The sequence below is a fragment of the Copadichromis virginalis genome, linkage group LG3, assembly GCF_057382275.1.
Source record: "Copadichromis virginalis isolate Kocher_CV1m ecotype Utaka linkage group LG3, C_Virginalis_male_GT1.1, whole genome shotgun sequence".
In the NCBI taxonomy this organism is placed as follows: domain Eukaryota; kingdom Metazoa; phylum Chordata; class Actinopteri; order Cichliformes; family Cichlidae; genus Copadichromis; species Copadichromis virginalis.
The window spans coordinates 40837980-40863041 of record NC_140620.1 but is presented as its reverse complement, the minus strand read 5'-3'; the positions used below and the strand labels follow the sequence as shown (position 1 = coordinate 40863041).

General features: G+C 38.5%; 3 protein-coding genes across 3 annotated transcripts; 1 reads left to right on the top strand and 2 right to left on the bottom strand.

Moving 5' to 3' along the window:
* The first annotated feature begins 400 nt into the window (after positions 1 to 400).
* LOC146714775 (putative E3 ubiquitin-protein ligase RNF144A-A) lies at positions 401 to 4138 on the top strand. Its single transcript, XM_085451115.1, has 4 exons — positions 401 to 565; positions 822 to 922; positions 1788 to 1961; positions 2670 to 4138. Exons 1-4 carry the CDS (start codon positions 487 to 489, stop codon positions 3123 to 3125), a joined length of 810 nt encoding a protein of 269 aa, XP_085307241.1. The 5' UTR covers positions 401 to 486; the 3' UTR covers positions 3126 to 4138.
* A 548-nt stretch (positions 4139 to 4686) lies between these two features.
* LOC146714773 (uncharacterized) lies at positions 4687 to 23531 on the bottom strand. The gene is made up of 22 exons (XM_085440523.1): positions 23474 to 23531; positions 23284 to 23380; positions 22794 to 22966; positions 22604 to 22674; positions 20098 to 20223; positions 19910 to 20005; positions 19694 to 19822; positions 19486 to 19614; positions 19360 to 19394; positions 19173 to 19207; positions 17575 to 18469; positions 16979 to 17034; positions 11488 to 11596; positions 11266 to 11381; positions 11042 to 11112; positions 10817 to 10957; positions 7594 to 7689; positions 7337 to 7468; positions 7109 to 7243; positions 6945 to 6961; positions 6203 to 6243; positions 4687 to 6112 (listed from the first exon to the last, which is right to left on the bottom strand). Exons 1-22 carry the CDS (start codon positions 23529 to 23531, stop codon positions 5091 to 5093), a joined length of 3780 nt encoding a protein of 1259 aa, XP_085296649.1. The 3' UTR covers positions 4687 to 5090.
* On the bottom strand, positions 14091 to 16239 carry LOC146714774 (uncharacterized). Its single transcript, XM_085451120.1, has 2 exons — positions 15972 to 16239; positions 14091 to 14714 (listed from the first exon to the last, which is right to left on the bottom strand). The coding sequence occupies exons 1-2, from the start codon at positions 16114 to 16116 to the stop codon at positions 14581 to 14583; spliced, it is 279 nt and encodes a 92-aa protein (XP_085307246.1). The 5' UTR covers positions 16117 to 16239; the 3' UTR covers positions 14091 to 14580.
* Positions 23532 to 25062: the final 1531 nt, after the last annotated feature.

Sequence of the window (25062 nt, the reverse complement as noted above, 5' to 3'; positions counted from 1 at the left end):
TCACATAAGATCATGAAGGCAGCATATGAAGTAATTGAACGAAGCAGCGCGAAAAATATCCTACGAATTTCATTTTTGCACAATACACAGCTTATAATTTGACTGCATGCTTCAGTTCAGCCATTCGATTAATGTTACAGCAGCTCATGAGTGAACGAACATGGTGCAATAAAAGTAGTTTTAGAAGTACATTATTTCCCAAACACTTATATTTTATTACATTTATTTCAATTTATTTGAGTTGGGTTAGGAGTTGCCACCTCAGGATGTAGTCTTGCTAATGACCCACTAATTTTATTGAGGTGTGTTGCAGTAGGGACACATTTAAAGAGTAAATAAAGTGAAATACAGATGCAAGAAGACAGACCAGCGTTGTCATGTGACTTCTGGTAACTGCTGGGGGAAACTGAAAGTTAAAAACAAATTCATTTGACTGCAGACACAGATTGTTTATCCACGGAGAGGACGGAGAGTTTCTGAGCTAAAATGACCGACGAGAAAAGATACGACCCCAGAGACACGACGCTGAGATTCGTCAACAGGCCCGATGATCTGGATCCACTACGTAAGAAATACAACTAGTTATCATCACTGAAGCCCCTTAATTCTGCTCTTTCTAATAACTGTGCGTGATTTGATTTGGAATTATTATAATAAATTCACTGGTTATCTCAATTAAACCAAATGAAGTAGTATTTTATACAAACATTTTACTTGTGTGCTAAATTTCCGGGGTCGGAGCCTTTGAGCAAAGTAGGTTCTCGGGCAAGCTGCAGCACAATGTTGAGTTCACTGTCTGCGCATATTGTTGTTCCTCTCAGCTCCAGTGGAAGGAGACCAGGGTCTCAGAGCAGAGATGTCCTGCGGCCATGCCGTCACCCCGGAGTCGCTCACTGGGTGGTGTCGCAGCCTGTTGGATCAGGTACTTTCCAGGTTCTAAATAACGTCATTGTTTTCATATAGTTTTACTTTTAGTTTTCTTGTCTAAGCTTGCGTGGGAAAATTAATGTCTACATTTCTGCAAGGTTTTGGTTTATGTCTGTATCCAGACATCCAAAATTTATATTTAAATGTTGCTGATGGATTTATAATATTAAATAGGCAAATACAATGGCAATTTGACAAGATAGATCATCGGATCTTTTAGAAAGTTGTCACTCAAATGTGAAGACACTAAACTAACCCTACACCACAGACACCACACATACAGACTGGGAGGTCTCCTTTAAAGGATTTACATCCTTCTTCTCACTTTGAACCTCAGTAGTTCATGGTGAACATGTCTAAATGCACTGACCTGCTATTACTGCATTTAATGGCTTAGATATTTATGTTATTATTCAATGTTACTATTGATTTTTTATGGTGAATAAACACATGAACAAAAGGATTTTCTGTTACATAAAAAGGTATTTAAGAAAAAACTCTCAGTTTATACCATGTAACCAACACAAAAAGTGAGAAAGGTGTTCATAAATGGGGAAATCAAATAACTCATTAAAACACACACACACACACACACACACACACACACACACACACACACACACACACACACACACACACACACACACATATATATATGCATTTATTCATTTTTAATTGTACATTGTATTGTATTTTATGGACATTTTTAGCCATGGTGACCAAAATCATAATTGTTAAGTGTAAGTAGTCAACACATAAATGGAAACATTAAATTAATCTTGATGCTGTGCCAGTGTTTAGAACTTGTTTCTATCAAAAACATCAATTAGATGTCTTTACATCTTTAACATCTTTTTCAGGGCCAGTACAAATTTAAGTGCCCAGCTCTAAAGAATGGTACGCTACAGAAGTGTGATGCAGCGTGGTCCTACCAAGAGGTGCGCAGGCTGGCAGTACTGACAACAGAAGAGATGGAGTACTTTGAAGAGAACATCGCTCGCCTAGCTGCCACAGAGTACTGTGAATTTAAAACTGTAAGTGTCCAAGTTAACCTCATTTAGTTAAGAGTTTAGTAGAGAATGATTGCTCCTACAAAACAAAAGGCTATTTTGGGGATAATTTTCTTTGTTCCCTGATTTATATCAACAGCAGGATCAACACACTGAGCTGTAAATTTAATAAATGATCTCAATCAAAACCGCCTGCGCTGTCATGAAGAAAAAAAAAATAGACGGAAATTTTTAACTCTCACTCCCGTTCTCCAGCCATAATTTGGCTGACAACTTGATAAATGACTTTTTTGTTAGAAAGAAAAACATTTTTAGTGTTTTGTTTATTTAAACATTTATTTTGATAAGTAAAAATAAAACCTGAAAAAAAATATTTGAGGCAATCAGGATAGGCCCAATGTTGAAGTGAGCAGGTCCTGACCCCTTAGGCCCACTCACAGTATTCAAACTGTGCTTAAAAAAGGTAACATTTTCACATGATAAGTGTTTCAGAAATTATCGATAAAAGTATTTTAGTTAAAGGTGGTATAAATGTAGTCATTAAGCTTTGGTCAAAGCAGTGCCAGCAATTCCCCACTGCTCTTAGTCATCATGATAAAAACAAACTAACTTGGTAAGTTTACTGCACTGATGTGAGGATAATGTCAATCTGATCAGTTTCAGTCATGTGACTCTAAATAAAGAAAGTTTATATCCAAAAACAATGAAATTCTTGAATGTTTGTCATAACAGTGTCCTGGTTGCAAAACCTATGTGGAGAGAGAGGACCTGACCAACCTTAATGTTCAGTGCACAATCTGCACTGCAGACAAGAACAAAGTGTCCCAGTTCTGCTGGCAGTGTTTGAAGCCATGGAAAGGCAGCGCTCCACGCTCTGACCGCTGTGACAACGATGGATGCATCAATCACGACCTTGAACTTCTCAAGAACTGCAAGACTACCGCTCTCCCTCAGGTTGAGGGGGTTGATGCCTGTCCCTCCATCCGGGCCTGTCCCACCTGTGGTCAGAGGGTGGAGCACGACAAAACAGGCTGCAAGAACATCATCTGTCCTCGCTGTCAGAAAGAGTTCTGCTTTGTGTGTCTGAAACTCACTCCTGAGTGCTTGAAGACAAGTTCTTACTTCATCCCCTGCAGTGATGGTGTAGCTCCCAGACAAACTTCAATACCTGTGTGGCGCAGAAACTAAGACACAGCATGCTCTCTGAGTCATATCCTTCTCTCATGTTAGACTTTTTTATATTTCATTCAGAGAATTTCATTGAGAGAAGCCAAATGTTTTACAGCCTGACTTGTTCATATGCTTTAAATAGTGGTAAATTATGTTTCCTGTATGCATTTTTATGTTGTACAACAGACTTTTTAAAAAATAGTTTTCTTTGATAAAGATTCCTTGCAAATAAACAGAATACATATTTAGTGTCTGACAAATATCAGTTCATGTAGATATTTATGTGTTAATCAGTTTCTGTAGCTTTAATATAAATGAAATTAGATGAAATTAACCCTAGGTGCAGTAGAGGGCCAACAATGAGACAACCACAAAAGTAGGAATGGTTTTATTGGTGGAGGATGCTGATATTTATTTATTTATTTTGTCATCATCTATTCTTTTTTACTAGTTTTCCTTTGGTTATGGTCAGTTTCACTGCTTTTAGCGTGAGGTGAAAACTCGACCCTACAGAGGTTGCACAAACAGTCCAACTCCACCGGATGCCACAAAACTATATGCCACTGCCAGAAGGTTTTCTGTGTCTCCCAGCAGTCTTAAGAGCATGGAGCAGACTCCAGGAGACAAGCGGTTACTCTAAGGAGCTGGAGAGGGTTGTAGAAGGCCTTCCACCCATCTGCAGGACCGGCATCTGTTCCTTTGTTAAAAGAGGAACAAGTTGACTACTACCTTGTCTCTGACCAAACAATTAGAAACAGACTTCTTGTGAGTGGCCTTAGGCCCTGATGTCCTTTAGTGGTCCTGTGCACACTACTCGGCATTGTGGAGTATAAATGGCCTTTGCCAATGAATACCAGAATACTAACAGACTGACAGTAACAATAAAAATAACGGTTTCCTTTCCAAATATTTTTGCCACTATGATTTCACCCCACATGTGCCCATTCTCCTTGTTGTTCTATGTTTGCTAGCTGACTGACTCATGTTTGTGCTGAAAAACTATGGGAGTCAAATTAAAGTAATGAAACACACTCTCCTCTCTGTTGTCCCATTTATTATATTTCAATTAGGAAGTAAAATTGTTTTAAGTAATGTGCATTGAATTCACGTTCATTTAACCATGTTAAGTTTATCCAGAATAATTTTTCTTCAGCTCAGCCATCGTCACCAAAATTATTTTTGTTAATTTGTAAATTTTAAGTTTAAATCTGATCTAAGCTAGGTGAATTTCTTATTGGGTCCAGAGGTAAAGTCATATACAATATATGGACAACATTTTAGCCACGATTGTAATCAAAACATACTGTAAAATGAGTATTTTTGTATTTATTAATTCAGAGCCAAAGTTAAGAAAATCAATATATAAATGACAAAGAAATGGCAACAGATGAGCTCAGAGGGCTCTGCTGAAGAACACAACACATTGCAATGCTTAAAAAGGAAATGCACAGCAGATTGAAAAGTAATTAAGTAATACTGCAATTAAAATCAGGCATTAAACATATAAACACACAAAGGTTTACATTTAAATATTTCCTTGTGAAATTTCTTGTCTGAAATCATTGACACTTTACATTCATTGTTTTTTTTTTCACAAAGAAATGTGAAAATAAAATGAAATCGGTAATACACTAAAAGACTGCATAAAAATGAAACCATTAAGAACAAAAGACAAAAACACTCAGTGATAACAGAAATATAATTCTGTGTTAAGGTACATCCCAAGTTTCTTTGAACCTTTAAAAACATTACGCCAAATAAAGCCTTTAGTCAATTCTAACTTAATTCTAACTAAACTTAAGCATTTTTTATCTGTTAAAATGAATGAAAAAGAGACAAATACAACACTCAAGCCATATTTTTCAAAAAGAACAGTGGAAAAAATGAGCAGTATTATAACACTTTCTCTGCGATCTTCAATGTAATTTTGGTATCAATCATATTCATGAATGAAAATGTGTATTTTGTTGACATTTAAAGAGTTTACATTTTGCCCAAAGTGACCTCTTTATCTATTTCAAGATTTAAACTTCTTCTAATATTTCTTTGTTTTTCTAACCATTTCGTCATGTGCTGTGTGGTTTCATCCGTAGTTTTCTTTATGATGATCTTTGTCTGACTGTCGTCTTTACAAACACTATCAATTTCTGTATGCTCTTCGTCAATTACTCTAACAATAGGACTTGAATTCTTTGAAACATGTCCTCCTTCTGTAAGTCGCTGAGCTCCAATTCTTGCTTTTGGTTGAAAACACTCCAGTCTTATAATTTCAATATTTTCCTCACTACCTCCGTCCTGCTCCTCTGTTAGTCTTTCCTTTGTTATCTTATTTCCCTCACTCTGATTCAGTTTGGTATCACGTTCATTTTTCTGTTCTTTGCTCTGTATCTGCACACCACCAACACTTTGTGATGTACGGGTAACACTGATAATCTTCTCAGCTGTTTTCTGCCCTCTACCATCTAATCTCATGCTAACATGCTTCACAGCTTCACTGTTGTCAGGATTTTCAGTGGTGATTTCACTCATTTGAATATATTTATCAGCTTCTTTCGTTTCTTCGCTGTCATCCCTCACACTCCTCCTCTGAGTTTGCACACTAACATCTTTATGTCCTGAATGTGTAACATCATGCTTACTGGCTTCACCCATCACATCTTCTTTTATTGGTTCATTAAGAAACCTGCTAATGCTCCTCTGCTCATTCATCTGATTATCTTTAGGTATGATTTGTATTCTGTCACTGCCTGTTTGCTCGTCCTGAGATCCATTTAAGAGGTCATATCTTGTTAACAGCTTTCCTTCTCCTGTCGTTACTTTATCAGCTTCAACACTTACAAATTTAGAGCTGTAATCTTTTCCAACATTTGGTCTACCTCCCCCATGTTCTCCTGTATCCTTTCTAGAGTCGTCTGATACTTCACCACCCTCACAGTCTGTGTGATTTCTATGGCGTGTTGTCAGGGACAGCTGTTCCATCTCCTTGATCTCTTCACCAACAGCATCTGCGGGATGAATTTGAAATTTGTTATAAAAGCATTTAATGCACACCAACAAAACATTAATGGAAAGCATTATAAAAAATATGTCCTTACTTTTCTTCTTTCTGTAAAAAAGTAGATAAGCACTCTCAGATCTAAAGAAGAAAAGAAACTGATTTATTTTCAACTAAATCAAAATGTGTAGCTCATGTATTCAATACAGTGGTTTGAAAAGTATGTTAAAGCTTTGTATATCTACAGACTGCGATCTTTGCCCTTTGAAAATTAGCTCCAGTTCAGTCAGATTAAATGGGGAGCAACTGTGAACAGCAATGCTTAAGTCTTGCCACAGACTGTCAATAATATTTAGGTCTGGACTTTGAGTGGGTAATTCTAATCCATGAACTTGCTTTGATCTAAACCAGTAAGGACTGAGGCCTCCTGGTGGGTTGCCAAGGTACTGCAGGTGGGCCTCAGCGATAACAGAAATTCAGTTAGAAATACTCATGTACTGATACATATTTATATAAATGTATTTATATATTAAAAAAAAACTGAATTTAAACCGCGAGTATGGTTGCTTTATTATATTATTATTCTAACCTAAATTTTCTGCTCTTGATTTGAAGTTTGTGTCTCTGGATGACACATTGACCTTAACAATTTGCATATAACTCGGTACAGCCTGTGTTGTTTATGTTATTCAATACAATTTTTAGGAAATACATAATTTTTTTTGTATTTTGATTAGACTGAATACGTGAGATATAATATATCTACAGTATGCACTTGTGCAAAATAAAGAAATATTTGCAAATAAACACTATGTGGATATAAGAAAAAGACAAAATCTTACTTCTCAGTGTTGTCCACCTGGAACGGTTCATAATCAAGTTGTGATGGAAAAAGCAAAGAAACATATGATCGATCTCTTTCTCCTCCTCGGTAATACATAACTGTGCAACATGGCTGTTTTGTAATATGTTTCAGCAATAATGAAGAAAGGACTAACAGTCTTACCTCTGTGACCCTGGCATCATCGAAATTATACCATCTGTCTCCGTGTTCCTCCTCAATCTTGATTCTTGCACTGTAAAGTCCACTTCTCAGATCACCAACATGATCCACAACTGCATACAGTTCATATGTCTGACTCTGATCAGCAAAGAAAGAAATGACAGCCATGAAAATGAGCAAAGAAAATGAAAAGGATATTGTTTAAATATTAAAATATACTGTTATACATACGTCTGGTATCTGCAGGGTGTAGGGAACCTCCACAGCACAGCTGATTTTGACGTATGACATGTCATGATAGCTGAACTCAAAGCGCTTTAGAAGTAGAGGCAAAACATCTGGATGACGCTTCATTACATCTTTCTGAATGAAAAACATCAGAATATGTCATTATGGTTTTTTTCATTATAACATTATGAAGTAATAATTCTACAATAACAAAATCAGCTAATGTGCATAAATCAGAAACAACTTTTCTCTTTACTTACAGTAGCAGCATCAACTTTGTCATCACACTGGTCACAGTACATCTGATTTTCTCCACTTAATTCTGTCATTCTGAAAAACTCATCAATGCCATCCACCTGGAAAATGCACACATTTCATTTTATTCCTTAATTCCCTCTGACATAAACCCGCTGACTAGTTTCATGGATGTAGGGTATTCATAAATGTTTTCTCAAGAAGGAATGTGTCTAACACGAGACAATTAATTAACCCTTGAGTCTAACTTCCTTTTGAAGGAGATCTGAGAGAAAGCAATAAACCCTCACTTTAGTAACAAACTACACAACCAGCACACAATTACTGGTGTCAGTAGGCATTCAGACTGCAGACTTCTGCATCAGCTGCAGCTCATTTATAAAAAAAATCTGTAGCTGATAACAAACCATTCCAGTTCCTTTGTGTTACTTAGAAAGAGACAGGGTTGGACTTTAGTACCCCTGTTATCATTGTGGCCTACACTGTTCTGAGTTGTGCTACTGCTCTCCCCACCCCCACCTTCCCATGCATGTGGATTTAGGGCGGGAGGTGTGTTCTTAGATTTATGACATGGTCTAAGGAACTTGTAAAGAGGCGTCTGGACTTCTTTAAGTTGCTTGAAGACGTTTCACCTCTCATCAGAGAAGCTTCTTCAGTTCTAGGGTCAACAGATACAGAGACTAGTGCTACTGTAACTCAGACAAACTCACTGTGATGAACAACTGAATGTAAAATAGCAGCAATCCTACAGAGAGCCTGATTGAAAATGCTGGTTTAAAGATTTATAACACATTAGTTTGCATCTGACTGTGCTTGGCCTCGTAGTTTAGATCAGCGGTTCTCAAAGTGTGTGGCAGAGTTCTGACAGGTACAAGTTACCTGGCAGATAAGTTTTGCGGACCTCATGTTTAACATCTGCGGCTGTCGACTTACACACACAGCTGCAGCTTTTTGGCTACAGCCTACACACATCAACAACAACAACAGGACCCAGTTCATTCTGTTTTAAGCCGGCGAGGCATGATTGGGGATGCCGCTCAGGTGTGTCCGCCTTCCCCGCAACCACGCCGCAGACCACACCCCACCAAAGCTCTGCAGTCAAAAACAGGCTCACAACAGCCAATAAGAGTGAATAGTATAAACTCTCAATAAATTCTATATTTTTCATCTGTGTTCACAGGTTTCTGGATTTCTTTTTCTTTATAAGACTAAGACTGAACTTTATTTTTGTTTGTCAATTTTCACATTCTGTCTAACTTGTTGCTTGTTTGAAGAAGTGGTGCAGACTAGTGAAGCGGTTTAGTGACAAAAGTTACTAATAGTTGTTTGAAATGAAAGTTATTTGTTTAAAACAAGTTACTGAAGGATTCATTGTGAATTTATTAGAGTTTATTATCTAAATAAAGTTGCAGTTCAGCTTTTCTGTCATTGTTTTCATTAGATGTGGTGTGAAAACATTTCTTCAAAGTCTGAGAACCTCTGGTTTAGATCAAGGAACCGTGAAAGTAGTCCAGGCCCTTTGATCACATTATGGTTAATTTTTGGTGGGGATGTACCAAGTGTGGCAAGAAACAGGTTTGAATGTGATGATTCAAAACTGTTCATGTTTATACTGTCTTGATTTTAAATAGTTAAAGAATAGGTATTCTTTCTAAATATATGTATTTTACTTTATTTATAACTATAAGTATGGCCAACTAATCTGCACTGTAATTATGACTATGAATAAGCCACTGCTGTGAAGTAAAGGGAATAAAAACTGGTGAAAAGCCACCGACACGCTCAGGGGCAAAAGTTAAACCAATTGAAAGTGTACAGTGGAGGGAATAATTACTGGGTGCCCTGCTGAATTGCTCACTTTCAAAGAAATGAACAGTCTCAAATGGAGAGAGACAGAATATAAACCAAAAATCCAGAAAACAACTTTTATTTGCACTGTATAGAGCGAAATAAGAATGTAGTCTGCAAACCAGCCAAAATTCTGGCTCCCACAGATTGTAACCTGTGTGCCACACGGGTACACAGCCAATCAGTGAATTGCAGATACTCCTGGTCTCAGTATAAAGCTCACCTTTTCACAGAATCTGTTTGTTTCATTCCAACATCTCCACCACCATGGGTGAGACCAAAGATCTATCAAAGGGACAAGACTGTAGATCTGCATAAGGTTGGAATGTGCTACCACACCATCAGCAAGAAGCTTGGTGAGAAGGTGACAACTGTTGGTGTAGTTTTTCAAAAATGGAAGAAACATAAAATGACCATCGGTCGCCTTCAGTGTGGAGCGCTTGCCTCATATGGTGAAGATGATCATGTGCCCAAAAGTACACGGGAGGAGCTTGTTAATGATATCAAGGCAGTTGTGACCACAGTCAGCAAGAACACCGTTGATGACACACTAATGGCATAATGGACTAAAGTCTTGCAGCACCCAAAAGCTCCCTCTGATCAAGAAGGCCCGAGTACAGGGCCATCTTTAGTTTGTCAGTGACCTCTAAATAATATAGAGAAGGTTTAGGATAAAGCGCTGTTGTCAAATCAAAACCAAAATCGAGCTCTATGGCATCAACTTGACCTGCCATGTTTGGAGGAAGAGGAATGCTGAGTATGGCCCAAAGAACACCATCTCTACAGTCCAGCACGAATGTGGAAACATTATGCTTTGGGCTGTTACTCTGCTAAGAGTACAGGATGACTCCACCATATTGTACCTTCGTCCCTCAGCCAGAACACTGAAGATGGATCCTGGATGATCTTTCAGTATGACAATGACTCAAAAATGTAATCAAGGAAACAAAAAGAGGAGCTAATGAAGAAGAACATTAAAGTCATGGAGTGGCCTAGCCAGACCTCAGTCCTTAAAATCTGTGTAGGGAGCTGAAGCCTCAGAGTGCTAAGTGGCAGCCAAAAAACAAACAAACAAACAAACAAACAAACAAACAAACAAAACAGGATTATGAGAGTTCCTGTAAAGAAGAGTGGGCCAAAAATCCTCCTGAGACATGTGCAAGCCTGGTGACCAGCTACAAGACCCTAAAACTTTTATGTCATGTGTTTTTATGAATTTTTGGTTAACATGTTGTCTCTCCATGACACTACCACAAAAATTAGAGACTGTTCATTTCTTTTTAAGAAAATTTTCAAATTCAGCAGGGTTTGAAATTTCCCCTACGGTATATATTGAAAACAGAAACATGCTCAGAGGTTTGAGGCTTGTCAGATCCTTACCACTCTGTATCCTTCACTTCCTTTTGTGTCAGTGCAGGAATCCACCAGTGCAAGAGGAAGATGCCAGAACGGTATATCTATGTCAGTCTCTGTCAGGCATTTACAACAGGTGGTCTTCTTTGCCAACATGCCATGGAAGATCTGAAAAACAAATGAACAAAAACCTGTTAACATCTATTATTTTTTTCCATCCTGCTTATAGTTACCCTTTGATGAAGACTGTACCTGTGAGGCCTGAGGACTGGTCAGTGTTAAAATCTTCTCAAAGTACTCTGCAGCATCATGCTGTTCATACACTGAGTGCAGAGATGTTCAACAAAACAAGTCAATTATAAAAATGTTTCTTTAAATATGAACTTTAATTATGGATTATGAATGCAACACTTCAAATGCACAGGTGATTTACAGAATTCAAATGTTTTGTTGTCCAGTGTGTTAACATACTGTACCATTGTCAATGCCCAGCTTCTTTATTATTGCATCCGTCTTTGCAGTATGATTCTGTAAGTCTTCAAACAGTGCTTTAAGATGTTGGTCAATAAACTGAGAATTTTCATTGGTGTGCCTAAACAAAGACACTGCTGGTCATGAGTGATACAAAACTCAGTTTTAAACTGCTAATCTAGCTGACATGAATACATTATGGTGCAGGACAACAGACAACAACAAACCTCATCACAGCTTGTCTGAAGTCTTTGGTCATAAACAGCACCTGCAGCACACTGTTCAGATAGCATGTTGCTCCTTCTTTTGCCAAGCCATGGTACTTTACATCCGCTGCTGGGGAGAGATTGTTATGAAAGCATGCAAGTAGCAGAACTGCTTCCATACCATAAGCATGGATTATAAAACAGCACAGACAGCGAATAGTTGCACCCGTTCATGTTTTGCACAATTTACTGTTTTGTAGATTGAATTTTACGAGAAAAGCGTCATCTTTGTTGATCAGTCCACATTCTAGTGAATAGACTGCTTAGTAGGGGAGACCGGGGATAGTTGTAACGTGGGTCAGTTGTAACACTTCCAATTTCTCCAATCAGGGCTAAGTTTCAAATGATGTGACTCATCCTGTGCATGCCTAATTCAGTTCTGCTATCACATGTGAAAAATCAACACATTTTGTCAAAAACAGACAATTTAACACCAAAAAAAGTAATTTGTATGCCAAAAAGTAAGTTTTTCTACTTTATTTCAATTTGTAATAGCATTATCTGCTTTGCAGTTAAACTCATCAAACTTAAATTATGTTATTTGTATGTCTATGGGGATATATTCTGTGTAGGTCTTTAGTGCTAATGTTTTAGCCGTTGGCTGTAATGTTAGCTAGTTCATGGCTATAGGAGTCTGGGTCAGTTGTAACAATAATGCAGATGTTACAACTTACCACACTATTACTTTAACTTATATTAAACAAGTTGGGGCAACGACATCAGCAGAGAGAGGTTCACTGGTCGCTTTTGTATATGCGGTTAATGCCATTGGCAACACAATTCCTCCACTGTTTGTGTTCCCACACATACATTATGCAGACCACTGTGTCAGAGATGGACCAGTAGGAAGTACTGGTAGTGGAAATAAATCAGGATGGGTGCAAGAAACAGATTTCCTCATCTTTCTGAAGCACTTTGCAAACCACACCAAGGTAAGCCAGGATAAAAAAGTAATGGAATTGAGATGCTGGTGAACAACTACATTTTTTCAGCTTCATTGTTATGTTCAAAATTGGTGCAAGAGCTGTAGGTTATAATGCCCACTGAGCCAATGAGGCCAAACTCAAGGAAGACCAACCAAAATTAATGAAATATTCAGTTGCAGAAAATTCCATAATTTGTCTTTTTGGGGGGGGGTTGGAATATGTTCAAAAGCTAGATTTCTGCATTCTGTCACACACACACACAGCTACATAAATGGATGTAAGTGCATTCATGTGTTGAATAAACAAAGATTACATGTTAATGTTTTGTTAGTACCCTTATTTCATTGTGTTACATTTCACCCCAGGATATGTTACAACTAACCCAGACTATGGGGTTAATTGTAACATTTCACTCTTTGTGTTTGAGGCCATACCATGCAATGGGTAATTGTGCTGCAGAGAAAATAGCTGCACTATTTAATAGCAGAGACATGTAAATACTTTGCATTACATTTTGAATCCACTACCTTAAAAGAGCTCCAATTTACAGACAGAAATGTCAAAAATGTTACAACTATCCCCGGTCTCCCCTATTACATTTTTAAGACCCAGTTTGCTGCAAAAGAGGTTGAGGACACTAAACGCACTGCACCTACCTGCAAGGTTAAAGGTTCCGTCGAAAAACTGTCGACCCGTGTAATTCATTTTCAGTCACTTTAGAACCTCAGTCCCGTTTTACGCCGCCAGCGGCCACAAAGACACGGCTGGTTAACAGCAAAACAGTCGCAACGGTTCCGTAAATACCTTTTCTACTAATGCATGTGAGCATGCATTAGGATTGCAACTTCGAGACACTCCCTGAGATTCTTCACGGACAAGAGGATTAAGCTGTTTTCACGTCCAGTTAAGTCGAAACTGTGGAAACAGTTTCTGTTTGACCTGTTCGTGCTGTATTCAGGGTACACCGGAAAAAAACAATTATTTCTATTAAAATAAGCGTCACATGACCGAACAACGTTATCCTCTCCAAAAGGTAGTGGGCACTGCACCCTTAAATGTGATATTTAAAATATGAACCCGTAGTTATTTAATCAGAAATAAGAAACCTGTTAATATGTTACATGTGTACCGATTCTCAAAGGAAGGCGGGATAACTGAACTCTGAAGCAAACAATGCATTCCTTTGGAATACGTCAGTCATCTATTTTTAATCCAGAAAGTGAAGCAATCACTGTTGGCACAGGGTGTTAGTTATTAGAGATGTAGAGCAGGTAAAGCAATGACGTTATGTACTTGTTGTTCGGGTTACTACACAGTACACCAGTAAAAACAAATACTTTTATGCAATTTTCTTTTATGTCCATTTCTGGGGAACACTGCTGCTGTATGCTGAAATGTATATAGTAATATATACTGGGGGACACTACTTTTTACATTTTAAGGTATCTTTTCTCTCATAGCCTGCTTCAACACTAATATTCCTACAGAATATGTTTTATCCTCATCAGCACTCATCTGTTGTTGCATGTGTGTTTGTCAGTGAGTGCTGTGGAAGCTGAGACACTCATTCTGTGTTAAATGAAGAGACTAGAGTTGACGTTCAGCTGGCTTTGTTGACTTAGAAACCAAAAACACTGCCAAAATGATAAGCTCATGAGATTATAATTACCAGGAAATTCCACTGAACATGCAACGTTCAGCCACATTGATTCCAGCTGTGAGGGTGTTTACTTGATAAGATTCCCGATGAGATCATTCATGATTTCTGCTTTGCAGGCAGCACATGCCTTTCCTCTGTTTAATAACAATCTTTAAGAAAGTTTCATCAGCTGCATTGTCTTTCCACCACAATATCTGTCAGAAAGCAGAAAACGTACACTTATTTAGTGCATTTAATGTAAATTTGTCTTATTTCTTTCCTGAAGACCTCCATATATACTTACAGACAAGGATGCATTGAAGAGCGCAGTTTTATTTTATACAACAATAAAAGCTGATCTTTTTCAAACATGAGCATATTATTGGATTATTGTCACTTTTCATAAACAGTCTATATACAAAGCAACTTGCAAACAGTGGCTGAAGTGCAAGCAGTGGCAGCTGAAGTCATCGGTGGAGATGATCTCAGTCAAGGCTTCAGTCCTCCAGGAACCTTCATCACCATGTGGATGACAGACATGTGCTGGATTCCATATTCAGACAACTTTGTCTCAGCTTCATCCAGCATCTTATCTGTGAATATCAGCCGCAGAGCTTCCTCTCCTGCACGCACGCACACACACACACACACACACACACACACACACACACACACACACACACACACACACACACACACACAGTAAATACCATTTTAATACATGCATTTTAATAGGCACATCCACAGAGATGTATTGGATTACTAGCCCACATTTAGAACAGAATCAGAAAGGGTTTTATTGCCAGATGTTGTGAAGGTTTACAACATTATGAAATTGCTTCGGTACTTAGTGCAAAACATACTATAAAGCAAACACTTAAATAAACATAAAAATTAAAAGTGCTAAGCAAATAGATATATACATAAATGCAGGTGATGATCAGCGCAAAAATGGAGCAGATGCAGAGAACACAGTAGAGAGTCATGTGTTTGTGTTGGGAACAGTCTTATGGTTATTGTTCATGAGTCCAACAGCAGAGGGGAAGAAACTGTTCTTATGGCGAGAGGTTCTACATTCAGTTGGACCGGAGCCTCCTGCCTGAGGGGAGCAAGTCGAACAGACTGTGAGAAGGGTCAGCAGTGATCCGAGCTCCACGCCCCAGTGTCCTGGAGGTATACAGCTCCTGCAGAGACCTACTCTGCAGGTCTATTAAGTAATGTACTTAAAGTTGGACTTGCTTGTTACTAGACTGAGTGTCCACATTATGTGCTTTATCTCCAAAGGTTGATCCAGTTCAGCTGGACGTAGCGTTTTCAGTGGAACAATGGGCTGGGAGGTCAGTTCCTTCATCATCAGTTCCTTCGAACTGACCTTCCAGCCCATTGTTCCTTCAGTGGTGCTAGTTTCAGTCATTATGCAAATGCACTGTTTATAAGACTGGGAAACCTGCAGTCAGCTGAGACTGAAGAAGTCACTTGGATGAGTGACAAAACGTTTCTCCCACTGAAAACACTACGTTCAGATTAACAGAATCAACCTTTGGAGATTTACTTACCTGGATGATTGAGCATGCATCAAGACATATGTGCTTTGTCCTTCTACTTCATCTCATTTACTCCCTTTACAATATTTTAAAGAAAAGTACCTAAAACTGCTGCTTGAATAGACCTTGCAGAGCCGGAGCAATATACTAATATAGTAATGTTAAAGAAAAAAGCTTGTCGTTGTGCATAATGCAGTCTACTTTCACTTTTGATTCTTCAGTTTACTAAAAGAAAAACAACATTTTAAACGCTACTATGAGCGCTTTCATCAGCCACGGGCTACGTGGTGTCACATGATGTAAGTAATGGAAGTCTTAATGTCTCAGTGTATTTACCTGCGGTCTCCGGAAGCCTTTGACTTATTTTTTCCTTCAGCTGTTTCACTGTCATGCTCTGAAACTGCTCGTCAGTGTTGCACAGGTCAATCATCATCTTCTCACCCCGTAGTCCATGAACCACAACCTGGTAGATCTTTCCCATTATGTGCTGGTTTCTGTGCCCCTGGTTTTGCTCTCGCAGTGCCTGTTGATGAAACTAATAATGACACTTTAGTTTCTTCTTTGGGTTCATCAGAGGGCTCACGAAACTTTCACTTTCATTTAGATAATTGTTTTTGTCGCTACTCATGAGACGTCTTATCTTTTACAATCAGCACCTCTTTAAAAAAAAACTGTCAAATATATATTGATGTTTCCTCAAAAGTGTAAATTAAAATATTTTTTTAAAAAAAAGTTTTTAATATTTAACAGTGTTTGCTATAAAAAGGTTCATCACTGAGTTTATTCTTAGAGTTTATGGTCATCATTATAGTTCCTGTGCAGCACTCAGCATGTAACAGCCGAAATTACCAAGTGTGTGAATGTGATTCTTTATTAGCCGTTTCCCTGACTGGAAATCTAAACTGATATCTCAGTTTATGATGAGAGCAGGGCGTGTTTATTTACCTGCTGTTCCTCTTTAACACGAATCTCATTAAAAATCACTGCAAATATTATTTATCAGTTCCATTATAAAACAACATGTACCATGTTCAACATATTGACTGACTGTGGGGAAAAGTATGGTGGCCCTGAGAGGTCAAACTTACTAAACCCAAAGGAAACGACAGCTAATAGAAAATGCTGCAAAAAGCACACAAACACAGCAGAGGTAGAAAAAACAGAATGGACACGAAGCTGGAAAAAACATGTCAAAAAATGCCAAAAAGCACATGTGAATCATGTTGTTAGCGCACAAGTTATCTTGGACACAAGTGAATCTTTCACTTTTTCAGCACCTCTCAGCACAGTCCATCATATGGTTGAGTTTCTGTCACTCCTTCAGTTGTTGTGATGCATCTGACCTCTCAGGGCGACATTACAAAGATGTGTGTTTGAGATCTTCTGCAAGTAAATTTTTCTAACACAAATGCACAAAATGTCATTAAAGCAACGGTCCCAAACCCTTTTTTTTTTTGCACCACGGACCCATCGGGCAATATTTTCATGGACCGGCCTCTGAGGTGTAGCGGATAAATACAACAAAATAAAACTATTACTGGTACCAAAAGAAATATTCATAACACACGGGAAAAGGCCCAAGGAAACTGACTTAATGATAAAACATTAAAAAATAACGATAAACCCCCTGAAAACCATAAATTTCACCCCTGAGCCTCAACTCTTGCGGCCTGGTACCAAACTACTCACGGACCGGTACCGGTCTGTGGCCCGGGCATTGGGGACCGCTTCATTAAAGAATTTACTGAACGTTTTAAATACATACACAGTTTGTTAGTGATTTATTTGGATTTACAGAGAACATGTGTAGAGGCCCAAAATGGGAAAACTATGATTACCTATGTGCAGATAAATAGTAAATAAGAAAGACATTGACATGTAACAAGGTAAACAAATGCATTCCTGATCACAGTTTACCAATCACAATTAACAACATCACCTCCAAGGCTCTTTTATTAGATTTTTTTTCTCTGTCACGCTTGCAGTTTGTTGTTGCTTGTGTTTGGTCTTGAGTTTGCTGTCTGTAGTAACAACGTGCTGTTCTTTCATAATGTTGCTGTTTAAGGTATTTACATTTCTGCCCTGATTTACTGAGTTTTTATAATTAGAGGCTTCATTGATTGTACGGTGACTCTTGGAGTAGTTTGTTGGGTTCATGACTGAAGAACAGTAACAACTACAAATCCTTTTATCAGCAGCAGAGACAGAACCGTTCCCTCCCCGTCTAACAGGCCTGCTGTTTTCTCGTGTTGATGCTTCTTTTAGTGCCTCTTCCTTCTTTTCTTCGGCTTTAGTCTCTCCAGGTTTCTCTCTATTTCTTCCTGGGCTACTCCTTGGTTTACTTGTTTTCGTTCCAGTCTCAGTATCAGTGTCGTCCCTAACTTCCCAGAAAGTGTCTTGTCTTGTCTTTTGGGAATTACTGTTTTGCTGAGTCTCGTAAATTTTCCGTGTTTTCAAATTTTCTGTTTTGTTGATATGAGGATACATGTGTGCCTTTGTATTTGAATCAAGCCACTGCACAACTGCTTTAATTCTTATTCCTATGTCAGTTGTTTTGTTTATCCGTGCTGCTCTTTGGTTTGGCTGTTTATCCGGTTCTCCATTAAAGTTCATCAGTTCTCCCAAAATTCCATCATCACGACAGCTTTTTGGCAAATCACCATTGTAGCCCTTTAAAATGTCCTTCCCTTTGTCATTATATCTCTCTGGTTGATAATGAGGAAAAGCAGTGTCCCCTCTGTGTGTCTCATGACTCCTTCCTTCAGCCTTGACGTCTGAATGTGCACACTGAGTGTCGTGGTCACTTCCTTCAGTCTTTGGAGCTTCTTTGCTCACTTTGAACATAAAAACGGAAGATTAGTAAAACACAGAATGATCAATGACTAATCTGTCTTTGGAGAAGAGATTATTGCTCTTGTGGCATTTATTATGAATGTCATCATTTTTGCATCAGTCTGATATGTGTGTAGCAAAACAACTGGTACTCCGTAAAAAAAAAAAAAAAAGCTGTATTAAGTGACATTTGGCTTTTAGGAAATTAATATTTTAGGCAAACAGTCCAATCAATTGTGCAAAAAACAGTTAAATCAGTTTGTGTTACTGATTAATTTTCTGATTTGTACATTAGTGTTCTTCAAAACAGTGAAAGAACTTAAAACTGAAACAAAAACAACCAGTACTTCTTTAAAGCATGCAGTTTTGGCTCCTCCTACAGGTCAAAAATAATTCTTCAGATACTCTTAATATTATTTTTATCTACAAGCTTTTGGGAAACACTTCTTAAGTATGCTAGTAAGACAACTTTTACATTTTTACACTCTTTGCACTACATCTAAGTCTAGTGAAATAATGTCACCTTCAATTAAATGTTATTTATTTGTCTCCAAATCACAACAACAGTTGACTCGATGCACTTTATATCATAAGGTAAAGATTACAGTAGGAAATGATTTTCTTTTCTCGGTGGGTTAACCATTTCAAATAAAGTGTAATTATGAATTTTAAAAAATTATAAGAGGTGATCTTAAGCAAACTTACCTTTCCTGTACAGGAGGATGTAAGCTGTAGAAGACCTGTTATGAGGAATTATGAGAAAGACGCCATCAAACGTCATCAAAAGTCAACCAGCTGAATAATGTGAACTCCAGCTGCATCATGTCAGACATTACATGGTTCTAGCTCAGGAAATATTCCTCATGTGGCATTAAACAAAATCAGTGTTTACCTCAGTGGGTTTTCTTTAGCAAAAAATAGTTTGACCTGAAAAATGAAAAATAATAATAAATTAATGACTTAATGTCATGTTGTTAAACTTAACTGTCTGAGGACTTGTCAAATTATGCTCCCTTACACTTTCGACACGTCCATCATCGAAGCAGTACCACTGCCCATTTTCATATGATTTGATTTCTGCGGTGTAGTGTCCTCCTGTTAGACTGCCAAAGTGGTTAACCACGGCGTAGAGCTCATAAGTATATTTCTGGAGAGAAGGAAATAAAACAAAGTCATTAAATTTAAAAGATAAAAGTTAAAACTTGTTGCTGTTCTCTCTTAAATACCTCCATGTGTAAAGTTTGAGGCACATCAGCTTTGCAGTGAAGCTTGACGTAGCGCCTCAGCTTGTAGTCAAAGGTAAATCTCTTTAGTAGGAGGGTCAGAACATCTGGATGTTGAGTTATCTCCCATTTCTAGGACACAACATAAAAACAACTACATGAACCAGAGGCATTCATCTTTTGTGATAAAATCTTTAAGAGATCAGATTCATCACTCACAATGTCTGCATTTTGCTTTTCATCACAGCGGCTGCAGTATATCTGGTCATCACCAGATACTTGTTGTAACTCAAAGAAAGCTTCGAGTCCTTGCTCCTGCAAACCATGAAGATTTTATGTAAAACAGATTGCTTTCTTAACATTTTGAAAATATATACCCTTCTTTTTGATGGGGGAAAATTCAGTACCACATTGTAGGTTTTATATCTTGAATCTTCCACCATTAGTGGCAGAATCCAAAAGAAGCTCCTGGAATCGTTCTTCATGTCGCACTTACAGCATGTTGTCCTGTGATTCAGCTCTCCTTTAAAGATCTGGACACGAAAAAGTGCAATTGTTGCTGTGCACCCGTGTAATCAGAGACACTGTTAGAGCTATACTGCACTGACAAAAGCATTTTGTTAGATTAAAGTACAATAATTTGGCAGGCTTATTGCTACATCTACTCCTATTTTCTGTTCAGGAATGCAAATGAATAACTCATTTGGCTTATTAATCAAAAAAGTAATTTCTGCTATTTTTTCTGCTTTTTTTGTAAAATGGGAAATGTGAAAGTTCATGGATTATATATTAGAATTAAAACTATCATTTTGATTAAAGACATCGTGAATGCGGTTAAAGTCATTATCACACGGTGGCGCTCTAATTCATTTATTAAGCATTGTATAAAAGAACTTTTAACCTGTCAACACTCACTAGAACATAACAAACAGTCTGTATAGAATCACCAACATTTACATTTTTAAAAAGATTCCTTTTTAAACTTTTTCTCCTTGGAAGTTAAACTTCTACCACCATCTGCACTGCTTCATAATTCTGCATGCAGAATTCAAAATACTTTGACTATGTTTCCCTCTCTTATATTGTCTCGGGTAAATCTAAGTATTTTAATCTTTACACTCTAACTCAGCTAATGCACATATTTGAAAAAGTATATGGATGTAAAGTGAGTTTGGCATATATATATATATATATATATATATATATATATATATATATATATATATATATATATATATGTGTATATATGTATGTACACTCAACAAAAATATAAACGCAACACCTTTGTTACTGCTCCCATTCCCCATGGGATGGACGTAGAGACCTAAAATTCATTCCAGATACACAATATAACCATCCCTCCCAAACAGTGGTCACAAATCAGTCCAAATGTGTGGTAGTGGGCACATCTGCCATATTGAGATAATCCATCCCACCTCACAGGTGTGCCACATCAGGATGCTGATCTGACATCATGAGTAGTGCACAGGTGTACCTCAGACTGCCCACAACAAAAGGCCACCCTGGAATGTGCAGTTTTTTGCGCTATTGGGGGTCTGGGGACCCAGAACCGGTCAGTATCTGGTGTGACCACCATTTGCCTCATGCAGTGCAACACATCGTCGCATGGAGTCTATCAGATTGTCAATTGTGGCCTGTGGAATGTTGGTCCACTCCACTTCAATGGCTGTGCGAGGTTGTTGGATATTCGTGGGAACTGGTACACGCTGTCGTATACGCCGGTCAAGCACATCCCGAACATGCTCAATGGGTGACATGTCCGGTGAGTATGCTGGCCATGCAAGAACTGGGACATTCTCAGCTGCCTTCTGCCCTGAACAATGTGAACCATGATTCATCCGTGAAGCGCACACCTCTCCAACGTGCCAGACGCCATCGAATGTGAGCATTTGCCCACACAAGTCTGTTACGGCGACGAGCTGGAGTCAGGTCAAGACCCCGATGAGGACGACGGGCATGCAGTTGAGCGTCCCTGAGACGGTTTCTGACAGTTTTTGCAGAAATTGTTTGGTTGTGCAAACCAATTGTTCCAGCAGCTGTCTGGGTGGCTGGTCTCAGACGATCTTGGAGGTGAACCTGCTGGATGTGGAGGTCCTGGGCTGGTGTGGTTACACGAGGTCTGCGGTTGTGAGGCCGGTTGGATGTGCTGCCATATTCTCTGAAACGCCTGTGGAGACGGCTTATGGTTGAGAAATGAACATTCAATGCACGGGCGACAGATCTGGTTGACATTCCTGCTGTCAGCATGCCAGTTGCACGCTCCCTCATTGCTTGTGGCATCTGTGGCATTTTGCTGTGAGACAAAACTGCACATTCCAGGGTGGCCTTTTGTTGTGGGCAGTCTGAGGTACACCTGTGCACTACTCATGATGTCAGATCAGCATCCTGATGTGGCACACCTGTGAGGTGGGATGGATTATCTCAATATAGCAGATGTGCCCACTACCACACATTTGGACTGATTTGTGACCACTGTTTGGGAGGGATGGTTATATTGTGTATCTGGAATGAATTTTAGGTCTCTACGTCCATCCCATGGGGAATGGGAGCAAAAACAAAAGTGTTGCGTTTATATTTTTGTTCAGTGTATATATGTGTGTATATATATATATACACACACACACATATATATACATATAGATATATGTATCTGTGTATATATCTATATGTATATATTGATTTTTACTCAACTACCCAGACACGTGTTTATGGTACATAAAAAATCTGATTCTTTATTTTCCAAAGGACGCTTTTGACACCGATTAGCAGACAGCTACAGCTGGTGCCTGCTGTGCTGTACGTTGTACACGTGTACCTAGATATTTTCAAATTTCAGCACTGATTAATGAACACTGTGCCCTTAAAGTAAACAGAGCTGTATATTGGTCGCACCTTGGAAGCGTCTTGGCTCGTCATACACAAAATCTTCTCAAAATACTCAGCAGCATCACGTTGTTCAAATACTGAAGATCAGGGAGATAGAAGAGGACGCAAAATTATTACCAGAGCACCAGTGATAATATATTTGTTACAGCATTTCAAATGCACACACAGAATAGTGAGGCATGTCAAGTAAACTCACCATCTGTGATGCCCAGCTTCTCTGTGATGTTACGTGTTTCGGCCAACTGTTTCTGTAAATCATCAAACAGCCTTCTCAGCTCTGAGTCAACGATTGGTGAGTCTTTCCTGCCCCTCCGATGATCTGGACTGCTTAATATGTAACCAGGAAACAAAGGTAATGTGATTAAAAATCTTTATATTTCCACTTAGTTCCAGATTTTAACACGTATTAACTCCTGGAAGAAATACACTTTCACATCAATCTGACACTTCTGTTAAATAAAAGAAAAACTTCATCTTGTTTCTTAAAACTGAGTCAAAGAGTAAAAGAAAACAAACATTTTCTGTGATACTCTACGTTTCTGATTTATTCTGATTTTCCTACATTTCTTCTTTTTTTTTCTTTCCCATTCATCCAGGCTTTATGCTAACTTATGACAGCTGTGTTCATCTCCTCAAGACAACAAAGCCACATTTAAAAACATCCCAAATAAAGTTTTTTTTCAAACCTTTTCAAAGCGTCACGAAAGTTTTCTGTCATGAAAAGCACCTGAAGCACGCTGTTCAGGTAACATGTAAGACCTGGACTCTTGAGGCCATAGTAATCTAAAAAGTAAGTCAATGAGGGTAAGGAATATAAGTCACACATCATTTAATCAGAGCCACATGCTTTAAGCTGCTGCATTTTATACTACTTACCTGCAACAGGAAGGCTTTTTAGTTTCTTTCTGAACCTCGACACGAGGGAGTGATTCATCCTGATGTCCGTCTGATGTGTGTCGGCATTTTCACTCCTGAACTTTACTGTCAGATGCTTGGGTTCATTCTGTTGAAGGATATTAGATACAGCAGAAGTTAGAGCAGGAGAGTCAAACACAATGCTCGGGGGCCACACTTGACCCGGTAAAGATGCCAATCCAGCCAATTAGATGCTTTGGAAAATTAGTAGAAAAGCATAGACATTAAGAAGCTTTTAAGAAGTTTTTTCTCCTGATAAAAACCTTCCCTGTGGCCATTCATACTGAGCCAAAAATAGTTAATTAATAGATAACAGTTGTGTGTAAAGTGCTGACAGAAGGGGGAGCTTCACTGGTCTGGCCCACTTAAAATTAAAGTTTGCTGTATGTGGCCCAGGATGTAAAGTCAGTTTGGCATTCCAGAATTTGAGGATAACCAGAAAGGCACCAACAAACATTCAGACGGCAGGGTCAGAGTTTGGTATAAACAACATGAAAGCATGGATCCATCCTACCGTATAGCCACAGTTAAAGCTGCTGGTGGTGTACAGTGGACCATTCCTGATGACTGCTTCCAGCAGGATAACTCACTATGTTAGCTCAAATCCTCTCAAAATGTTTTCTTTTTACATTAAAATTAGTTCAGTGTACTCAAATGACCTCCACATTCACCAGATGTCAGTCCAACACATCAACTTTAGGATGTGGTGGAACAGCAGAGTCATGGATGTGCGCAGACCAGGGGTGATTTTAGCCCATTTTTGGGGGTGCTTCAGCACCCCCAAAATTAATCAAAGCACCCCAAAGATTTCTTACTTTTTTTTGACAATATTTGCTGTTTGTGTGACACACTACTAAAAATATAAAAAGCATACAGAACTGTACTTGTTTGAGACGTAACATTTTAACAACAAAAGTATAGATAACCCCCCCTCCCAAAATGGTTTGTTCCAGCTCTCCCCTGCTCTGGCTCTAGCGCTCTTGCTGCCAGAGTGATGGTGGCTGAGACGCAGCGGAGCTTAAAACAGGACATATCAGCTGCATTTAACCTTCAGTTACTCTTTATATAGTTAGGTAGGAGTCAGACCATGTTTCTTTTTAGCTGAAAAACATTACACCAGGTAACATGCAGTGTTGAAAACGTGTTTCCCGACGTTTGCTACCCTACAATCCGTCCTGCTCTGTAGTAAATTCAGCGACATTTCACCGTCCTGTTGCTCCCATTGAAATGTATACAGCCTATTTAAAAATCTAAAACTTTAAATTCTCTGTAGCCTAAAGTTGTTACCACTGTCCTGCTTGAAATGGATACTAACTAGCTAACTGACTGGATGCCCATTAACCTTATAACTCCTGTTGTGCGTGTGTGTGTGTGTGTGTGTGTGTGTGTGTGTGTGTGTGTGTGTGTGTGTACAGAGAAACAGCCAGGTTCATAATGGATATAAGGAAGTTTTTTCAAAAAAAGGAGCCACATTCAGGTAAAAGTGTAAGATCAAATGATCCGTCAATCAAGAATAATGTTGGTCTAGTGTTTCAATATTTATATCTTTT

Excerpts from the sequence above, each read along its gene's own strand:
- LOC146714773 (XM_085440523.1), bottom strand. The coding sequence starts at position 23,531 with ATGAATCACTCCCTCGTGTCGAGGTTCAGAAAGAAACTAAAAAGCCTT. Across the intron at positions 19,615-19,693 it reads CTCAAACTTTACACATGGAG|AAATATACTTATGAGCTCTA; the intron begins GTATTTAAGAGA and ends CCTTCTCTCCAG. Across the intron at positions 7,469-7,593 it reads ACAAAGTTGATGCTGCTACT|AAAGATGTAATGAAGCGTCA; the intron begins GTAAGTAAAGAG and ends TTTTTCATTCAG.
- LOC146714775 (XM_085451115.1), top strand. The coding sequence starts at position 487 with ATGACCGACGAGAAAAGATACGACCCCAGAGACACGACGCTGAGATTC. Across the intron at positions 566-821 it reads CGATGATCTGGATCCACTAC|CTCCAGTGGAAGGAGACCAG; the intron begins GTAAGAAATACA and ends TGTTCCTCTCAG. Across the intron at positions 923-1,787 it reads GTCGCAGCCTGTTGGATCAG|GGCCAGTACAAATTTAAGTG; the intron begins GTACTTTCCAGG and ends CATCTTTTTCAG.
- LOC146714774 (XM_085451120.1), bottom strand. The coding sequence starts at position 16,116 with ATGGGAAAGATCTACCAGGTTGTGGTTCATGGACTACGGGGTGAGAAG. Across the intron at positions 14,715-15,971 it reads AAGGCTTCCGGAGACCGCAG|GAGAGGAAGCTCTGCGGCTG; the intron begins GTAAATACACTG and ends GCGTGCGTGCAG.